The 22,467-nt window shown below is 41.0% G+C and overlaps 1 protein-coding gene across 1 annotated transcript in view; it reads left to right on the forward strand.

Moving 5' to 3' along the window:
* LOC102078972 (neural-cadherin) overlaps positions 1 to 22,467 on the forward strand; it is a 317,842-nt gene that overhangs the window by 275,819 nt on the left and 19,556 nt on the right. Inside the window, exon 35 of the mRNA XM_019361161.2 lies at positions 7,398 to 7,642. Coding sequence (XP_019216706.1) covers positions 7,398 to 7,642 — 245 coding nt within the window. The remainder of the gene's footprint in view (positions 1 to 7,397; positions 7,643 to 22,467) is intronic.

Raw genomic sequence — 22,467 nt, forward strand, 5'->3', positions numbered from 1 at the left:
GTGGAATTTTATTTTACACACACAGTCTCAATTAACTCAGTTTTGTTGTGGTGCTTCTTTCTTATTAAATAAAAAAAAAAAAATCAGTAGGCAATAAATGCAAGGCGACTACCAGGCAGCCTCCAAGTGCCAAACTGGTTGAAGGCCATTGCAAATTATGTGCTGATTTAGTTTCCTGTTGAAAAAGCTTCTCCATGAATGAGAAAGTAAAGTTACTGAGTTCCTTAGTCATAGGCTCAGAGCAGCACTACTGCTAAACCTGTGACAGTGAAAACATATCTTATCTCTGTCTCAAATACTGATCTGTAGACTTTTATGACATGAAAGTCATGTAAAATAATCCAGTACAGTGAAATGTGTACACTATTATCAGAGAAAAGCCCCCCCATCCATCCATCCATCCATTGACTTCCCTTTATCCAGGGCCGGGTCACGGGGATGGCAGCCTAAGTGGAGAAGCCCAGACCTCCCCCTCCCAGGCCACGCCCTCCAGCTTATCTGGGGGAACATCAATGCATTCGCAGCCCAGCTGATTGATATAATCTCTCCAGCATGTCCTAAGCTGCCCTACTGAGAGGTAGGACCTGCTCAGAACACCTTACCCAGGAGGCATCCTTGTCAGATGCCTGAACCAAATCAGCTGACTTTTATCTGAGCCTCTCCCAGAGACTAAACAGTTTATTTCTAGTCAGTACAACAGGCCGTGAGGGTGCATGTCTTTTTGAATTTCATGGACATGAAACTATCCCTACATGGTCTGCTGTAACGTGCGTACCTGAACTGTACTTTTGGACATGCTGGAGGAGGTCCAGTGAGCATCACTGATTAGTGCTCTCTGAAAGTCGGGTTCAGACTCAAAACAGGAGAGGTTCTGGAAGAACTCCTTCCCAAGGAAACTAGGGGAAAATCAGCCAAATCTAAATATGATACTTTTTTCTAATGTGGTAAAAGACAAATTAATATGATCATATCATCACATAAATATACTCACTACAATTTGCCTAAAATAAATGCTTAGGAAGAATGTTTCATTTGCATTTGTGAAAATTCATGTACATTTAGTGGCCCAGATGCCTTTGAACTCTGGGCACCGTTATTTTCTGTCTGAAGTTGGCATCAGAGAGACTTTCAAAAGTTGGAACCCGCAGAAAGCTGCAGTCCCGTCCCCCTTTCAAACATAACGCACAATGCAGCGAACCCACCTGTCGGCCACTAAATGTGGTAAAAATAAATATTTTTTCAACCCCTCTCACCCTGACCGGATTCACCCATTTGCTTGATCAACGTTTCACGCGCACTCCTGTATTAATTTCTCTAAAAGGCTTAGTTTGTCAGTGGGAAATGGGAAATGTCGTGCAACGAAAAGCTGCGGCGCGCTAACAACCCTCTCCAGCGACACAGAGCGAATCAAACACGGAGAGCTCTTAGCCACATCCACTAATCTCAGCTATTTTTCTGCCATTGGAAACATCAGCCTCTATTCAGTGTGTGCAGCCTCCTAGCTTTTAATCTGGCCTTTCCCCTTTTTCCCACTCCTCTCATCCACTCATCCACTCACCCACATCATCTATCCACCAATTTATTTTTTCTTCTTTTACAATGGCTCTCATTCTCGCACTCTTCCCCTCCCATCCCTCCATTTCTTGGCTTGTATGGTTCTCATCTCACTTTAACCTCCCTAGCGCCGCCACACACACAGACACACACATAGTCCGACTCTCTATTCTCCTAGTGCTTATTTGTTCGCCTTGTTCTCTTTCCAGTACTTGACCTGAACCTTGGAACATGATTAAAGGGTAGTAAATGTTGGCAGCGAGCACTCCAAGCCCAAGTGTTTGAAGCTAACTAGAGGGCCACCGTCAGATAGTCAAGTAATTGCTGTTAATGCTGCATTTGGGCTCAAATAAATAGGGACACAGTCAGATTTGTCAGATCCTTTTATTTCATTTAAGAAAAGACAGTTTATCACAATATGACAAATTCACTGTTTGCAGTCAGTTTATCATAAACGTAAATGGAGACAGAGAGAGTATAACTGTTTCACATCTAAGCTGGGATAGTCGAGGGGATCGAAAAGTTGAAACAGTGTTTAATTGAAGCTTATTCTGGCGTCAGATCAGACCTCCAGTTGTGGAGGCGAAGCATCTGCCACAAAGATCTGTCAGAACACCGACTGCTTCACGAGGGGAAACAGAGACAGTACTATATCAAAGCCTATATTAAACTAAGCCTCTAACAGCAGATATTACAAGAAAAATTAAAGGCTTAGCACTCAGTGTGAAATTTAGGTCTGTAGCAAGTTTCATATCTTCATATCTGTTTCATAATTAATTTGTCATTGTGTGGGAAAAGGGCTATGGGAGTCTGTTGAGGAAATAACAGAGGCTGCTGAGATAAAGTCACGTTGATAATTGCACGTCTTCTGACAAATCCACACATTAGCTGAATGCATGGGCGCATTAACAGCCAGCGTTTAATGACGAATAAAGAAAGTACTCTGCACATGCCCAGTTCATTCAGCACTGACTGACAGGTAGGGCCAAGCACAGAGCCCATAGCACACCTGCATACAACCACATTTACACTAAACGGTGCGATGGACCTTTTATAACTCATTGTATCTTTAGAAATGTGAGCTTTTTTGATACCTCACAAACTTTTGTTGTTGTTGTTACTTCTTGGAAAGCTTAGCGCGTAGCACAACAGTAATTTAAACTGTGGGATTATATCAGAGGTTATATTAGAAAAATTCACCTACTTGTTGGACTCCTTCAGTCTGTTCATATCAGAATTTAGAATAACATGGCAGGAACTAATTTTCTCCTTTTTCCACTTATACTGTTACCTGGAAAAGTTTATGTTCAGTAACTACAGCTAAGTTTATCCAGCTGCACTGCATTTACCAAACTCTTTCTTAGATAAAAAAAAAATATAGATATTTTGATTTTACAGTTGCCACATCTCTGTATCTCAGACATGCAGTTACAGGAAGGATGGCAAGTAGTTTACAAAAGCTTTAAATTAATTATATTTTAGTGAACCGTGACTTATGGGCAGTGTATTTGGCAGCTTCAGCTTCCTGATATTATTGTTCTGACCACCTGCCCTTCTCCAAAGCCCGCTGGTGCTCATCCAGTATGTTAAAATAAAAGCTTCAAAATCTAAACATAATTCTGAGGATGGGCGATGTTGGTGAGTAGGACAGGTAACAATATACTAGAAGTTAAAGACAGACACTTTGACCCTAAGGAATAAATTCATGCTGCACAGTCCCATGTTTCTAACATGATGTGGCACCTTCAGTGTCGGACACTCGGTGGTTTCCGGGTGATTGAAGCCAAAGACCGAGCTCTCATCACCAACTGATCCTGATAAGAGAGTCGGTTTCACACAGCAGTGTCGGTATTCCTCAAAAGATTTCCAGGAGCCATGTTGAAATCTTAGAACCCAAACAGATGTGGTCAGAAGTGAACTTCCAAGTGATCCAAAAATGGGTTCAGTCACGGAGAGGCGCACAAGGAGATGATCATGAAGCAGAGATCAGCAGAATAAAAAACAATATTTTGGGGGGGTTTTTTAATTTATAGACAGAGTTGTGGAACTTTGTGAGCACATTTCATATTTGAAGTTCTATTTTTACCTTTACTATTTATTTACCGGAGCACATTATTAAGAAAAGCAACAGAATTCCCAAGCTGCATGACAGCATAACATTGAGATGAAAAATATCTCTATCATCAGAGATATTAAAAAATATTATTAATCATGCTTCAGAAACTCTAACAGCTCCACACCTGTCACTGATTACAGTGCACACAAGCTCCGTGTTATGATAAGGCACTCTTCATAGCACCAACTCCAGTCATGGCTAATGACAGGTAATGATAAGAGAAGGTGCAGAAAGAGAAGCTGTGCTTTCTGTTAGACAGTCAGGTGTCCTGTATTCAACACCTACACAGGCTCCAACCGGGCACAATTATTCCTGAGTGCTTGCCTATGATTGTGGCATAATAATCCTTTGCACAGGTAATTTTCTTTTTAAAATGTCTAACAGATCGATAGGAACGTGGTCATTTTAATAACTGATATTTACATCTGCAATAACAAACAAGAACAAATAAACTGAACAGTGAAAATGGTTTTCATGGTGATACTGACTTTAGTTGGTTTGGACAAGTAATTCCACTTTGCGTTTGTTCTTAAGATGGTTCTCCTGAGTTCTGAGGTAGGAGTCCCGACTGAAAACTCTCGTGGGGAATCTGCGGTAGCTCGTTCTGAAATGCTGCTATATGAGATGACAGTTAAAAAAAGTCCTGCAGAACATAAAAGGTAAATAAAGTGGTGCATCCACTTGTTTTGGCACTGTTTAGAGTTCCTCACAGCTGCATCCTGTACAAGATGGATATTAGAGGAAAACGAGAGCGAGTTGCATAAAGTATCCTCCCCAGCCAGCAACAGAATCATTTTCTCAGGATCATAAAGAGTAAAAGTTAGTCTGTCCTCACATATATTTAAGGTTTGTGTGTGATCACTCTATCTGTACTAAAGACTAACTGTATGTAACAGGTTTTTTTGTATACAGCCATATTGTATATCGAACTAGTATCACCTCATGCTGTCACATGCCACCTGGGTCCTTTGCTCACTGCTCGTGGTTTTATTAGCCAGAGAAAATTAGAAACCTACAAAGTCCACTTTAAAAGATTAGAAGGGGACAGTGGCATAAATCACAGGTTTGTCAACCAGGAGACTAAAGTTTGATCCCATTCCAGCCTCTGTGGTGTCTTTTTGTTTTGTTTTGTTTGTTCACTCGTGTATTTATTTGTATTTTTACTTTATGCTTGATTAGGATTACGAAAAATGTGCCCCTCGTCAACAGCAGTCCTTCATGTTAAAGACAAATTATAACATTGTACCTGTTCTGATATTTGTCCTGTGAACATAAACTGCTGTCTGAAAATAAAGAATTTCTAAAAAAATTAACCAAAAGTTGACGAGACTGACACAGTCATGTGATCAAACCCAGCGATCACCTGGTGCACAAATAAGCCTTAACAAAATAGTAATTAGTTAAGTTGTTAAGTTTTCTGGGGCATTTAACCAAACGATTAATGGTTAAGTATATGTGTAAGCCATGACCCATGCATCCTTCCTTTATTTGCTTATCCAAAGTCGGTTAAGCTGATTATGCAGGGTATTCCAGATATCCCCAGCAGGTTTTCCCAGTTACTCCTTGGGAATCCTGAAGCCCAGCTCATAGATGTATATTCACCACAATTCTTGGTCTAACCTGGGGTAAGACCCAGTTGGGCATGCCTGGAAAACCTCCACAAGGACTCGTTGATTAGACCACATCAGCTGGCACAATGACAAAGCTTCTTTTAAAAGCCACATCTGTTAGCACCCCATGTTTGACCTGCCAGGGTTTTATGCCGGATGGCCTTTGTGTCTGCAGCTGGAATTAAACAAGCAAACGTGTTAAAGACGACACCATCGGAGGCACTGGAGGATAGAGGATGTCCAACGTCGTAACTGTCTCGATTAAATGAGATTTTTACATTAAAGGTTTTCATTTCGTTTCATCGTAAGCTGAACGGTTTTGACTGACCGCCACCATCACACTGAAGCGAACAAAAAAATAATAATTTACCAACTTTTGGTTGAAGAAAATAAACTTATTTCAGCTGTTTCATTTCAAAGGTGCTGCAGATGTTAGAGCAGAGAGGCTTTTCTTCACTGCTGGAAAGAGCACAGCAGCAACAACACAGCAGAGAGCTCGGCCTTATTTACTTCTGAGTACACACACACACAAACGTCCATTGTTTACCAAAAAATTAGCCCGTGATGTTGGTCTATAAGTTAGCTTTTGATCTCATAACTTTGTGCTTTGGTAACGCTCCGTCTAAGTTAATGCCTTTAAATCAATGACTGGGTGGAATGAAACCCTGCTTGTTCTCACACGTCTTCTCCTCACTGTTTTCTGTTGGTCTGAATTCTTATATTTCATGACAGAAGGAATCAAAGGTGTTGGTACACAATGTGCTAAAATAAAAGCCAAAACACAGTTCCTGCCTTTCTTTCATATTGAATCAAAAATTGATTTTGAATCGAACTGTGTCCTCAAGGAATTGCATTAAAAACGAATGTTGAGATTTCCTGAGATTCTCACCCACACAGTGAGTGTAAATAGCTAAGCAGATAAGAACATAATTCAGAGACAGATTCTGGGAGAAGATACAGGAAATTAACCCTTTACTGCCTCGTCTGGGTTCGTTTCTGTAGCTGAGAAAGAGCAGTTACCAGATGAATTACAGCACCGATTTGGATTTAGCGTCGCTCTTTCATAGTAAAGTTAAGTCAATATTTATAAGGACGAGCATATCTGCGGAGAGCAGAGGTACGACTCTGATGTCATCAAAATGTTCAGCCTGGAGCTTTTCCATAGACATTGAATGGGATGGTGAATTAATGGGCTCATAAAATGTTTGTTTGAACTGTTACACCCAAATGAGCTTTTAATTATAGTAGTGCTTTCTGAAGTGAGGCAGAAAATGTGCCCCTGTCTGCATAAAACCATCCTAGTTACTGCCAGTGCCACTGTCAGCACTTTCATCCCCTGCAGTCCAGTTCTCTGTTGAAGTGTACATCTGTGTAGGATCACCTATTAAAGTAGTAAATAACTCCGTTAAGACCAGAGGGAGATAATGAAAAGCCACCTTTACATCTCAGGATGTACTTCAGTAACTTTTTAGTCAATTGCATTTGTTCAACTATTTCATCGCACACTTTCTTTGCTCAGATCTTTGAGTATGTTTTAGAGAAACATCATTTGAATACCAAATTTGCTCTACATCCATTTATTTATAGTTTAAAGTATTTACGCACATTCCTAAAATTCCCGATCAGCTGGTGCCTTGTCCTGTCTTATCACTCTTGATTTCAGAATAATAGCTGAAGCAGAGTATTCATGCTGGTGTTGTTTCCTCTTCCCTGAGGTCAGGACATCAGAGAACTGACAGAGAGGAACAAGTGTGCACTGTGTTAATACTGCAGCATTGCAGCCTCACTCTGTGATGTCATAAAGGTCTACAGATCCAAAAATGGAGAAAAAAATGGTCTGAATCCTGAGCTTTTGGCTCACCAGTTATTGTACCCTCACCACACTGTCACATGTTTGACTTTTACAGCTACATAACATACATAATATAGGAGTAGTGTACATTCTGATGAGGTAACAGTAACAGTTCTCTTTTTATTCTCATGTTGTTCACTATTAAATCTCACAAACATCATATTTGTCTAATGTTAATCTACATAAAATGTACAGGTGGGTTTTTTTGCTTGTTTTCTCTGTTCCTGACTGCCTGCTGTCTCTATGCAACTCTTGTCTTTTGCAGATGTCCTCCTGGTCACATGATCAGTGTAAACGGGACCAAAAAGTCTTGCATGTACACCCTTTGTGCTATGCGGCCCTGTCACCGCGGGACCTGCGTGGCCCAGTCGCCCTCCAAATTCACCTGCCACTGCCCGGAGGGTTACAGAGGACACCGCTGTGAGACGACACTGGCCATATACAGGGAGGACGTGGGCCTCAGCTTCAGCTCCCTCTTTGCCATCTGTATCTGCTTCATGGCCTTACTGGGTAAGTCCTGTAAATGTACTGCGTGTTACACACATCTGTCAGACTGTATTACTGTCATGTTTCTATGGCAATACTTCCCATCCTTACTATAAGCAATTTGGAAACAATAATGATGCATAATATAATGTTTAAAGCTATAACTCTGTATGAATGCAGCCCTGATAGCGTTATAGTGAACGTACTGCAGCGAGTCTACTACTCAGTGAGGCGGGAGGAGCACGGAGGTGAATCTGCTTCGTGTGCAGGCTGACAAATGCTGCAATTTCCATTAAAGTACTGATGAGTACAAAATTACTATTATGTGACAGCGGAGTGCATCGTAGATTTGAAACTGACACTTGAAAAAATTGAAGCTTTCATTCATAAAGTTCGTGCACTCAAAAGTGGTATGACGGTAGAGCGCCAGGTGTTTGTAATTAGCTAATCAAGGGCGAGTTTTTTTATTATGTGTGAGTTAATGTGTTTATAAGTCTCAATGTGGAAACAAACAGAGACACCACGAAGATGGTGCGCTCTGTTTTATCGATCAGTGTTTTCAAAACGACAACCTGATTTTCATGAGGTCAGTAACTCTAAAATAACTTGTTATATCACTCTACATGAAAAGCAACTAATACTTACTGTGTGATTTAATATACTCTAACAAACAAAAATGAAGTTGTGCGAGTTATACGACAGCTAATCAAGAATGAATGTTTCTGCAGACGTGATCTCAAGAAGTTTCCAAGTCTTGCACTGAAGTTTTCAGGCAGTTATTAATCAGACTTCTCAAGTTATTTGTGTGAATTTTACCAGCTGGGAAATCTTTTTAATGATTTTTCAGATTCTGCATGAATGTGCTCGTTTACTTCATTGGACCTGTTGTACAGAGTTGAGGGTACATTGAGATCCTCGCTGACCTAAATCTTAAGAACGTCTGTGAAAGCTTTTTAATATCACATCTCTCCAATCTTCCTAATGAAGGTTATTCCAAAGCTTAGCGCAGGACCTTTTATACTCTCCCATGATGCCATATTTATTCTCAGACTATACTAAAGTAGTTTTACATGATTACCAGTTCAGAAAAATTGTGTTTTTTTTATGTAGGTCCTCTGTGAATCCCGCTTATTTCATGAGTGCATAAGGATATCTGCTCTCACTGACATCATACAGATAAGGGTAGAAAAAACTGTTTAGAAAAGTGTGTACTCTGAACTTTTGGTTAACAAAAAGACGTCCGACCTTGTAACTGTGTATGTATAACATGACAAATCCCATTTCAGCTTATCTTCTTTATCTACAGATGTAATTACAGTCCAATTATTTAGCTCATCCGACCGAAGCTTGTCGTATCCATTGCCCGTCTGTTCATTCATCTCTCTGTTTGTTCAGTTCACAAGCATTGTTACTCCTACAGTGTTGGTCAGATTTAAGCAAACTTGTACACAGTTGTGGTCAAAGTCAAGTTCACAGTAATATATGGTAATATTATGGTCATCTTTCCCTTTTTGCAAAAATTGCTGCTCATAGTGTTGGTTCGGATTATAATTTTCATGAAATGAGTGTTTGCATGGACTAAACTGTACGTAGGTTAGGTATCCTGTCATGGTGACGATGATGGTCATAATCTTGTGTCAAGATGATGGAGGGAGTGGTCTTAATGGTTGACTCCCACATTAGGAAAGCTTAGTTGAATCCTTACTACCACCATTATGTCAACATTATTCATTTGCCTAATGCTTTTTATGACTGTGGTTAAAACTCACCACGATGCTCCTGAACTCAAACGCTTTTGTTTGGTAATAAATGAGATCCTGGATATGACTGTGAGTCTCTCTGATGTCTCAATGGATGTTAATTCTCATTAGTTTGTGCAGTACAGCCGACCCCTCTGTACTTTACACATTACAGTAGCCTGTAAATTGTGATGGATTGTGAGCGAGATTAGTTATTGTGATCTGGTTTGTATACGTTTTAAAAGGTAGGTGGAGAGCGTCAGTGAAACATTGGATTAACAGGATGCCTTACTGCATTAGCAGAGTAAATGATCCAAATCCAGGGATCTCCTTTCAGCACATTAAATTACATCAACCTGAATCCCTATACAGTAACTGTTTGTACTGCTATGTAAAACTGTACTATATACAGTGCATATATATATATATATTGCAGTCCTGTAAATTAAGTACATTCTTAATATTTTTAAGACGATTAATAGCAGCCAGATTCTGCTAATCAAACACTTCTTTAATTGATCATTAGCATGTGTGGGCATCTCTATAAAAGCATACCTTTTGTCAGTTTGTGGCTCTGGAGCTTTCAGATGTGTGTTAATACAATGATGCAACCTTCCCAGAAGTGGTCGGTCTCTCCAAGGTCAGTCTGGCCAACACCCAGAGAAACTGCAAAAAGCCCAAGAGCTGCATCCCAGTCTCTACAGTCCACAGTTAGCATATTAAATGTTAAAGCTGTTGGACTGAGTAAGCGTGGCTTGGTTGGAAGGGTTACCAGGGAAAAACTCCCGTACTGTTACTTCAAATTATTGGTGTTAAAGGTGGTGTTACAAGCTACTGGATCATGCGGTATACCTAGTTTTTCACAGGACTCTATTTGTTATGGCTGTATATTATTATCATAATATTTGGAATGTCTTAAAGTGAAGAAGATTTCATAGCTTACAGGTGATAATGGACTGAAGATACAATAGAATAGAAATATCCTTTATTGTCCCTCATTGGGGAAATTGTTCCAGCAGCAAAGTGACAGCAGTTGGATTCAAAAAATAATTTACAACATAATGAAAAACACTGTGCAGTTATTAAAAAGTTATTAAAATAAAATAAAAAAATATTAAAAACAGAAAATGGAAAAAACTGTAATTAACCGTAGGAATATAAACAACTATAATATAAGTATAATATAAACAGCTTGTTGTGTTTGTTGGGAGCAGTGATGGTTATAAAGTCTAACAGCTGCTGGGAGGAAGGACCTGCGATAACGCTCCTTTGTTCTTCATGCATGGCATAAAGACATTGTCCAAGAGTGATGCAGAGTTCTTCTGTCTCCTACCGCCTGCAGTGGGTTGAGGGGTCACCTTAAAACAGAGCTGGCCTTCCTGATGACCTTATCCAACCGCTTCAGCTTCTTTTCAGCAATAGATTAGCTGCTGTTCCAACAGACAACACCATTAGAGGTGGCTGCCACCACAGCGCCCCCCAAAAAATCTCAGTCTCCTCAGAGTCTGATCAGGAGATGGTTCCACTGGCACCAGTCCACAAAGTCCTGAATCCACTGTCTGTACTCTGACATATCCTCACCCTAATGAGGCCAACGATGGCAGAGTCATCAGAGAACCTTTGTAGATGGCAGCCTGGGTAGTTGGTGGAGAAGTCTGAGGTGTAGAGGGTGTCCTCACCTACTGTGGGCGACCAGTGAGGTAGTCCAGTATCCACTAGGACAGGTGGTGGTCCACTCCTGACAGCTCCAGCTTGTCCCTCAGAGGTCGGATGGTGTTAAAAGCACTGGAGAAATCTTCCAGGCTTCTCCGGGTGGGTCAGAGCTTGGTGCAGGAGGTAGATGATGGCATCATCCACCCTGATGCCAGGCTGGTAGGCAAACTGCAACTGATCCAATGAAGACCTAAACAGGGTGCGATGTTTTAGGACCCGCCTCTCAAGGGTCTTTATGAGATGCAAGATCAGTGCTACCGGCCTGTAGCTGATGAGGTCCTTTGGATGTGTAGTCTTTTGTACTGGTACCACACAGGAGGTCTTCCACACCCGTGCTACTTTCCCCAGCTTCAGGCTCATATTGAACATGTATCCCATGATGCCACACAGTTGGTCTGCGCAGCACCTCCGGAGGCTGATGCCATCGGGACCTGCAGCCTTTCGCACCTCGATCTTTCGCAGCTCGTTCCTCACCTGAAGTGTTGAATGGGACATGATGGTGGTGGGGGAAGGGGGGCTGTGGGATGGAGTCTTTTGAAGCAGAGGGGCTGGGTGATGGCTGATGCAGCAGGTTTCTGGATAGTCAGGCTTTCTTCACCAAAAGTCTTTGCAGGAGTCTTTGGGTTGGACTTTAGGCAGTAAATTTCACAGGTAAAGCTGTATACGAGCCCTTTGTCTCGCCTGTGAGCGGATCAACTGAAACATTCTGGTGTTTGATTTTGTGTTGTTAAAATCCACATTTTTCTTTCTGCCTTCCTTTATGTTTTTGCTTGTTGAATATTCATCTACCTGTACCTTTTAGCTTTGTATTCCAATCCCTGAAGGATCCTCTGCTGAGAAAGCGCCTCGGGCTCAGTCGTACTCAGAGAGCTGTCAGTACAATGACATGTTCCCGTTGTTTAATTGAGGACAATACAACAGAACAGTAAAGAGCAGTATGAGATGAGCACAGCCCAAGAAGAGAAAGCAGATCAGAGGAGTGCAAAATAAAACAAGACGACGCACAATACCAAAAGAAAACAAGAGGGAGCTGAATAGATAACAAAGCAGAGGCTGCGCGCAGCACGGCGAGAGAAAGAAAAAGTGGGAGATGTGTGGCGAGGAGGATGGTGTCGGTGTCACACTGCTGCTGCTGGCCATGTCTGATTGTCTCATTGGTGATTCACAGGGCACCTCTTTCACACCCGGAGACCAGCCAGACACTCAAATGATCATTTCTCCTTTTCTTTTCTCCTCCATTCCGACATCTTCCTTCAAATTTGGCTCTGGGCTCATATTAAATGCGACATCCAACCTTGATCCTGTTGAGGCTCAGCGCTGTTTTAAGTGTTAATTACTTGATTTGTAGGCGTATAAGGTGCTGTTTACCCAAACCTGCAGAAATTGAGATCAATGCTCCGGGGGCTTTGGTAGTAATTTCAATCGGTAGAGCATCCTGCGCTCGATCGGTCAAGCATTCCTCACTCTGAAATTTAAGTAGCAGCGAGAGAGACTTTTCTTTTTTTTTAAGCCTTCATCAAATATTGCTTGTGCACACTCCAAATGTTTGAATAGCAAGAACAAAAGAAGGGCAGCAACTCTCAAAAGCAGTTCTCTGAGAATGTTGTGATTGGTGAAGATTAAAGACAAATTCTACTCCCAAAAACGTTCATATTCGCTCATTCCCTTTGATCCTGATCTGTTGTGTGGTTTGATATGGTCAGCTATGAGATTTCCCTTGTCTGCTGGTACTGAGGTTCTTACAACATGAAGCCTTCATAGTTGGCGGGGTGTGTGTGTATGTATTCTAGCACCTCCAGCACATAAAGTCATTTTAACGCGTGTGATACTTAGAGGATGAATTTTTAATAAGTGGGGTGATCCTTGACTTTACTTTCCATTTGTACCAAGTTGACATTTGTAGTTCGAATGAGACATTTCAACAGCTGTTTGCTAGATTGCTATCAATTTTCAAGAGGTGGTGATGTCAGAAACACACTTGACTGAGAGGCTGCTATTGGAGGATTAACTGGGAACATTTTAAAGGCTTCTTTTTATTTCCTGTTTGACTGGTTTAACTTGCAAAAGTTTGGAAAAATCATGGTTTAGGCTAAAACAAATCCAGCCACCCATTAGTGAAGTCCTGTTATAAAGCCTTGAGGTTAGTATAGGGTTAGAGATGTGTAATAGCAGATTACATTAGTCGCAGCCACTTTAGAATTTCTCCATCCATCCATTCGCTTCTGCTTATTCTGGAGCCTATCCCAGCTGTCATAGGGCGAGAGGCGGGGTACACCCTGGACAGGTCGCCAGTCTGTCGCAGGGCTAACACACAGAGACAAACAACCATTCGCACTCACATTCACTTCAGCATTCACACCTATGGGCAATTTAGACTGATCAATTAACCTATTCCCACTAACTGCATGTCGTTGGACTGTGGGAGGAAGCCGGAGTACCCGGGGAGAACCCACGCAAACACGGGGAGAACATGCAAACTCCACACAGAAGGACCCCTGATGGTGGAATTCAACTCAGGACCTTCTTTCTGTGCTGCAACAGTGCTAACCACCATGCTTTAGAATTTCTAATGAACCCTTATCCTAACAGCATACACTCGCCAGCAACTGCTGGTATTGGGTTGGATTTTGCCAGCCTTTCAATAACATAATTTCAACAAGGTACAGGAAAAAAGAGATTTTGGTCCATATTGACATTGATAGCATGTTAGCTGCACATCCATGACGTGAATCTCCTGTTTTACCACATCCCAAATTTGCTACTATCCTGATATCACAGCAGAAATCGAGGCTGCTCAGACCAGGCCACATTTTTCTAACTCTCTGTTGTCTAATTTCTGGTGAGCCCATGTTGGCTGACGAGATCCAGTGTGGTCTCTTGCATCCAGTTCAGCGTACTGTGCATTCAAAGATGCTCTTTTGCAAGTAGTTAAGTTACTGTTACCTTCTTATAAGCTCGAAGCAGTCTGGCCATTCTCCTCTGACCTCTGACATCAACAAGGCATTACCGCTCACTCGATATTTTCTTCTTTTTCAGACCATTCTCTGTAAACCTGAGAGATGTTTGTGAGGGGAAATCCCAGAAGATCAGCAGCTTCTTAAATATTCAGACTAGTCTGTCTGGCATCTATGGCCATACCACATTCAGTCACTTAAATCACCTTTTTTTCAGCAGGCCATCACTCTGTCGTGTGATTGGGTGATTAAATACATGTTTTAACGAGCAGCTGAACAGGTGCACCCAGTGATGTTGTCAGAGTCCCAATCATGAACTTAAACAACCATCACACCAAAATATTTACTTATTTTATGTCGAAAAAATGCGGCATTTTATGTATTCATATGATAAAAGAAATTAGAATAAAGAAAGTTAATATTTTACAAAAAAATCTGCTAATACTTATTAATTGCTAGTAATTATAATTAAGAGTAAATATCATTTGTTTTATACCACAGTAAAAACAGATCAGGTCATTTTGATATAAACAGCTGGATTACCAGCTAGAAACCAGCTCCATCATTAAAACCTGAGCTGGATTTTTCTTTGTTCATCTGTAGAAAAACAGACCAGTGACTCATCATGACCTGTGAAAAATAAAAAAAATAATGGATGTAAATCAACTTGAATTTTTAGCATCATTTATATGTAAGGAAATGCATGATTTTGTGCCTGATTTCATCATGAAAGAAATTATACATTCATGCAAAACCTCATGAAGATGAAATAATGCGTGACCTCATTCATGCCTCAATGCATGAACAATGCAAAACCTAGTGTGGTCACAAGGGCTAGACGTTAGGACGATTCCTGATGTCATTCTAAAACATTGAAATGATACTTTTAGCTTGAACATCCACGGAGTAGTCTTAGAGGTGTCATGTTTCTCCTCCGCTGATTGGATTGTGAGACCAGCAGCACTGACACAGTCAGTCCCCGGGGTGCTCCTGGGGGGTTGTGAGTTCAGAGCAAAGTTTCTAGTTCAGAAATGTCAGCACGGCTCCAAACCAAGTCAAAGTCCAATTGGCAATCTCTTGAGTATTTTAATGATTAATGGCATAGCCCTCTGAATGTATCATGTAGCTGGAATATTGATTCTGCACAGCGCAATGCAAATTAATTTATTCTTTTTGCTTCTTCTGGCTTTTACGTGTGTGTAGCTTTGCGTAGATATCATCCTTTCATTGCACGCACCTCTATGCCCTCATGTTGTGTTTCAGCAGCTGTTTTTCTCTCAGGATTATGTTGTTATTGCATTATTAACTTGGTTTATTACTGTTGGCTTGACACTGACATCCAATACTTGCTTGTTTTTCTGAACACTCTTTCTCTTTAACTCATTCCAAGTTTTTTCCTTTGAAAAAAAAAACATAAAAGACTATATTTTATAGCAACAAAGAGCTGCTCAGGGTAAACGATAGTAGAGCTACTTTTACTGTTTCATTCATTCAAAAGATAGATAAGTGTGCATTTGACTACAGAAAAGCAGTCAAATGCAAACTTATCTTTTTTAAACAGTCATGTCAGAACATCAATGACATAGGCTCTATGTAAAAGGTGGACATAGACACCATGGTTTATAAAGCGATGATGGCTATTATCTTCAAACCTTGGGAAGGTTTGAAGATACATTTTTGCCACCATGTTAATGTAAAAAAGTCCAGTTACCTTCTTTTTAAGTTCTCAGGACAACTGTGACTCGGATGATTGCGAATCGACACAGACATGCTGTCACCATGTTTTTGTTTTTGGAACCAGAAGTGACGAATGTTGACTTATCGACTAATACTAGCAATCAGGTGCAACGCACTGATGCATATACATGATAATTAGCTCTAAGTAGCAGAATAATTAAAGACTAGAATGTCACTCTCTGAGCCTGGTTCTGCCGGAGGTTTCTTCCTGTTAAAAGGGAGTTTTTCCTTCCCACTGTCGCCAAAGTGCTTGCTCATAGGGGGTCATATGACTGTTGGGTTTTTCTCTGTATGTATTATTGTCGGGTCTACCTTGCAATATAAAGCAATTTGAGGCGACTGTTGTTGTGATTTGTATTTTTATTTGGACATCGCTTCCAGCTCTGAAAAAGCCAGTGCCTTAAATCTGCATTCTCTCTGTTGGCCAGCAGGGGGCGACTTTGGTTACACAGTCGTAGTTGTAGTGATACCAACATACATTTAATTCTATTAGCCAATCAGCAATACAGCAGCTACTATGATAAATATACTAATGAACAATACAACAGTCTGTGGATGATAACAGCAGGCCTGAGACGCGTACTCGGTTCGGGGCTAAGAGTCCATAACTGAGTATTGTTTTTAAAACAAATCTTAAAAACTGAAGTTTATCGTTTATTCTTTACACCCTTCTCTCAGAGGTTTGTAGAAATCCCAGGGAAGCAGATGCAGCTTCGGGTCATTTGACACTCTCTTAAATTAGGCTGGTTTTCCCATTTTTTTTCTTGGCAGATTCTTTCACGTTCTTTATATTAGATTGGACGAATCTGTTAACTGCCATTAGAGCTCTACAGACATGCTTTAATGTGTTATGTTTTTATTTTTCTATGATAAAGCTGAGGAGCTGCTGAGCATTCTTAGGAGTTAGACCCTCCTCTGCCTTTTTCACCTGAGGTGATACTCTGGCTTCCTGGGAACTTAAAGCTGGGTGCTCGATCCGCTCTGTATCTGTCGATGAATAATGGAATGGGTTCCTGATCTTGCCCTCTGATGTTCTGAGGAGTTGAGTACCAGGCTGTAGTAGCAGCACCATGCTGTTAGTTTGCAGACCTCCACCCTGTAGGCAGACTCAGTCCAACCACTGTATCGTCTGGAGGCTTAATAATGGTGTTTTGCTGTGGCTGGCTGGAACATGGGCGCGAATGTTGAGTACCTGGAGTTCTGCCCGAAGTGTTCAATTTTTTTCTCATCAGACCAACCTTTTGTTTCATCAGACTTTTTTTTTCTTGTGCTTTCAGAGTCCTCTAAATGCAGTCTGGCAAACTTTAAGCGAGCTGTCGTGTGTCTTTTACTCAGGAGTGGCTTCCATCTAGCCACTCTACTCTAAGTGTCTGATTGAAGGACTGCTACTGAGTCAGTTACTTTTGGCTGAACAGCCAACTCTCGGAAAAGTCCTGGTGGTTCCAAATTCCCTTTTCTCTGAAACACTCCAGCTCTCCTCAGATCTACTTCTTTCCCCTTTTTTTAAAAAATCACAGATGAGTCTCCATGAATTTATGGCTTGCCACTTGTTTTGACACCCACTGTGAATTGTGGGATGTTAGATACACAGATGTGGGCCTTTGAAAACTAAGTGCAATCTATTCAATTTGCCTCAGGAGGACTCTGGTTTTATTCTTGTCAAATGAAAGAAGTTACTGTTATACAGATGCATTGCTAGCCATAAAAATGCACCTGGACATGAAGTCCTTTACTCAAATCACAGTTTGGGGTTTTTATTGTGTATTAAATTTGCTGCACAGTGTCTTATATGAATTAATTAATACTTCCATTACCATGCTGCTGCAACAGTTAATGAAACGGGTGGTGGTAAATGTAAAAATTGTATTACTTTTTATTAGAATACCTAAAATTAATAAACCAGAATTTAGTGGTGCAATCACACCTATGTTTTTTAAGCAACATTCAGTGTGAATCCTTTCAGTGTTAATTATTGACTAAAGCTTCAGATTCTGAGGTGGGGAAAGCCAGAAAAGGTTGGAGAACTGGTGTCATACAACATTTATTTTGTTTTCTCACACAGAGCCAATCCATGTTCACAGCGTGCTACAAAAATACATTCTTCAATCCACGTCAAAACTCAAACTGAACTCTTTACTGGGCCACAGCAGATCGGTCCTAGGACATTTGCAGCAGTATAAGGTGACAGATGGTTTTACACTGGGAGGTTGCTCCTGCTCCAGCGCACTAGTTTCATCATGTGTAGATAAAATAGCAACATCAAGACCAAATTTATGCTCACAAAAAAAATAGATAAATAATCAGACAATACTGCTCAATGCCCAAAAGCCAAATGGTAATTTTGTCTTAAATAATAAACCAGTCTATCGTCTAATGGCCCCACACAGCAGTGGTCTGACAGCACAGATGCAGACTCTCTTAATCTTCCCTAAACACAGCATGGACTGCTTTTTATTGAACGCACCACCAGATATGTCTTTATATGCCATAGAATATCCCACTGAAATAGCACGAGCACCTACTTAAGTCATGTGGAGATGGATTTTCCGATCCATCTAAATGATGCAAATTAAGGCTAATTAGTGTGACAGAGACGTTCTTCGCTAAAGGAAGCTGGACTGTTTCATGTATGCATTGGCAGAGCTTGCAGTCTGTGCTGAAGGTGCGTGATGATGACCCTTTGTCTTACCGCCTCCTCACACAGGAACACTGAGTATTATTCAGCTGCATGTAAATACATATTGAAAGTCAAAGCCACACAGAAACACACACTCGCAAAAACCTCACAATAATCTTCAGTTTGATTTATTATATTTAGATGTGGTGTTTTATTTAGAGACCATGACACCAAATGTGCCCTCAGTCATCGCAGTCACTCGATGACTGTTTCCATAGTCTAAGGAGCTTGCAGATTTCAAGCCCTATTGGAGTGTCTCCAAGAGGGTCATGGACCCCCTATTGATCCTGTACCTAATCACACAAGCCAAGGTGTGAAAACGGATGTGGATCCCAATCAGCCAAGGTCTCGGGTGAACCCATTGTGAGACCTAGCCCCACCCTGAGGTCAAATGGCCCAGGATGTGAGTGGGCGTTAAGGCATCTGGGAAGGGACCTCAAAACTGGATTGTAGATGGCAGACAGTTGGATGTCCTGGATGACTGAGAACCTACACAGACACATTCATTTATGCTTGCAGGAACATTTTAGGTCTACAACTTTTGGAGCAAGCAGTCAAACAAAAATGAACTGTTTAGCTCATCAGCTGATGTCAGATAAACTACCTTAAATGGCATTTAAATGCATATTCACACATATACTTGAATTTCTCTGTTCCAAAATCAGTTGATGGTTTGGTTTCTTTTCATACAGAGAAAACTCTGAGCAAACTTCAATCAAACCAGCATGCGTCACTACAGAATGCTTATTAGCCAGCTGTATCTGGGACAGGACCAAGAAATTGACAGCATTTCTAGCGCACAGTGGCAGATGGTGTAAGCTGTGGTTTGAGGAGGGAGTCAGAGGGGACTGGTGCAGCTCCAGAACCAGACAGAACACCGTGTACTAATGGGAGGTGAATGATTTGAAGGAGGGAGTGAGGTTGGGGCATGTATATTAGAACAAACAAGCTTGTAGTGCAGTGGGGTCATATATACAATGTGAACTGGAAGGGTCGTCTATGAGGTGTGGTCCCGCTCCTGGAATTCAGATATGGAGAGTGGGCAATGAACCCTGGATGCTGTGGAGGGTTCACAGTTTCACTCTGTGAAAGTGCAGCCTTACCTAATGTCCACCTACTGTTACTCATTTATATTAAGATTTAAAAATCTAGTTGGTATTGGTATGTTCCTGGTTTACATCTGGAGCCGGTCCCTGGAAGCTGGAAACAGAGGATGAGATTCCCTGCAGAGATCAATAAATTAAAAAAAAACAATAATAATCAATAAAAATGAATTATTGTGATTTACCTGCAAGTCTAATCTTTGGCTGGTTAGATGCATGTGTAGCCCTCATTTTTCAATATCACGGTTAACAGCACTTTTCCATGTAGACTTTAGTGCTAGTTTGTTTACCTACTGTTGTTTCCCTGCCGGGGCTCAGCCTGCCAGCATCTGTGGATCAAACGCAGACACATCCCTCCAGCCATCTGAGATGAAAAGGAGCTTTTATATTATAAAAAGCCATTAAAGATACAATGATGGTGACAGTGTTTCAGGGTGGAAAATTACTTAACATGATTTCAATTCGACTTGAAGGCATTTAGGTTCAAAGAGAAAGACTTGAAAGTGCACCTTGGCCCAAAAACACGAAGTCATTAACTTTCAATTACATATATATACTACTAAATCACAATGATTGTCATCCCAAGGCACTTTTCACAGTTAGGTAAATACCTTTCAGTATTTTAGACAGAAACCTCTATGACATAACTATCCTCTATGAGCAGAAAGAACCTTTTAACAGTAGGACGTCTCCAGTAGAAGCAGACTCTGGGAGGGCAGCCATCTGCCGTGACTGCTTAGAAAGACAAGATGGAAAAGAAGATCTTAGAGAGACAAGAAACAATACAACAATAAACGCTCGACAGGTTGCATCATAAGTACAGAACATGCAGTTCTCCATATACCTGCAGAAAGCAAAGGAGGAGGAGGAGAGAACAGAGCACAAGCAGGAGGGAGACGATATATAGGTGCACCTTTGTAGGAGTTTGCTAGCAGTTTTCAGATATAAGCGTGCTGTTTAAGGCAGCAGTGTCTGCTGTCACCTGTAGAGCTGGATGATTGTTCAAATACTTTGGGGACCGACACTGAACTCGGTCCATCACAGGGGAAATTTGCCTGCTGATTTTTTTTTTTTTGGATGATGAAATTTCCTCAAGGCAAAAATATGCACAAAGTAATTTAAAATTCATTTAGAGTCAAAGCCAGCACAATGTTCCTGAGCTGCTTTTTGTCCCTCACGAGTGCCATTAAACCTGCTTCTCACTGGGACTCAACCAGCTCCTCACACGGATCATTAAAACCTGCTTCGCCTCAACCAGCAGGCTCAGCCCGAGTCCCCCTCAGTCCTGAAAAATAACGTTTTATTTCAGTTCTTTATTCTTCAGACAAAAAAGAGAGTGGATTCAAATAATTTCTTTTTTATTTATGTTTATCTTTCCTGCAAAACTCAAAAGTGATGCATGATTTATTAAAGGCACTACAGAGAATAAACTGCTGATCGGTATTTGTATGTTTATTTTGTGGCTATTTGTGTTTGCTTTCTTTGTCTTTTTGTTTGTTTGTTTATAGTTCTTTGTTTTGAAGGAAAACTATTCACTGCCCAAGATAAGTGGGTCAACCCAGCACTGCATAACAGAAATCATCTATGTGAGGAAATATCACATATCCTCACTGGCTTTGTTTTATGTTACTTTACTGACCCTGTATTTAAATTCAGGTCCAAAAATGCGAATGATGATGCAGTTTCTGTAATTGAGCCTTTGCATGTCACAGCAGTGAGTTTTAAATCAAACAGTCAAACCGTCAGGCTTTCAACCTCAATTCAAGGGGTTTAACAAAAGTATTGCATTAACTGTTGAGGAATTACAGACATACACAGTCCCCCGTTTTTCAGAGACTCTAAAGTAATTGGACAATTGACTGACAGCAGTTTTATGACCAATTGAGGTCTGTTGCCTTGTTATTCCATGACAAGTTAATCCAAACGTTGTATTTTGTAGCTGTTCGCAGGAAGTTTCAGAATGAGGTGCAGTGATGTAAGTGAAGGAGGCCATGTTTAGGCTCGAAAACCAAAGTAAACCCATCAGAGAGAGAGAGCAAAAGCTTTAGGAATGGACAGACTTTACTGGACTATTGTTGGTCTCAATCTTTTAAATATTTACTGTTGTTAATTTTCTTCCGGTCTTTAAGTCGGACGTCATTAGCCGTGTCTGAGCCCAAACTTCGCCTTGGGATCGCTAGCGACACAGCTATGTTAGCATAATATAAACAGTGAAGCTGGAGGATGAACGCTAACTTTTTTCCACTCGATAAAAGTTAACGTGAGGGTTCCCGATGGTTAGGGACAAATGCAATCGCAGGGCAGGATGCTGTAAACGGACCAACACCTGACCGAACACCTGAGATAATCCATCCACACTATGAGGTTAGTCATTAATATACTGCTGCTGGGCTGGGCTGTAGTTACATCGTAAGGGTTTAAAAATTGAGCTTTAAAATAAACAGTGGTAATAAAAACCGAGAGAGGCCGACAGTGATCACTGACTGTCTTTAGGGGCTTGTTGAGATTAAATAGAACAAGATACAAAACATTAAAACATGTTAAAAACACAACAGCCTTATTAAACCCAGAGTAGTTTGGGCCCAGAAGCAGGATTCATCACGTCATCACTTAAAAACCGGATTACTATCTTTTCAAATTTGGATTAGTTTGATTGTTTTTACCCCTCAGCCATAAAAGGGTGATGGGGTATTGTCGTCACCCTGCTGGGCAGACACCTAACCGTAATTATATCTGCTGAAAATCTCGACCTTGAATCCCAGTGATGTTGACCTCAAGGTCAGAGGTCAAGTTTTCCGAAACTCTTCTGAATGCAATAAGTAGAGAACGAGGCGTGTCTGTCTATCAGTGCGCATCATTAGCCGCCTGTTTATCTGCAGTGCATTCTCAAGCACAGTTAATGTCTGCGCCGACTGTTTGTGGACAA

Source organism: Oreochromis niloticus, linkage group LG1 (assembly GCF_001858045.2).
Source record: "Oreochromis niloticus isolate F11D_XX linkage group LG1, O_niloticus_UMD_NMBU, whole genome shotgun sequence".
NCBI classification, from domain to species: Eukaryota; Metazoa; Chordata; class Actinopteri; order Cichliformes; family Cichlidae; genus Oreochromis; species Oreochromis niloticus.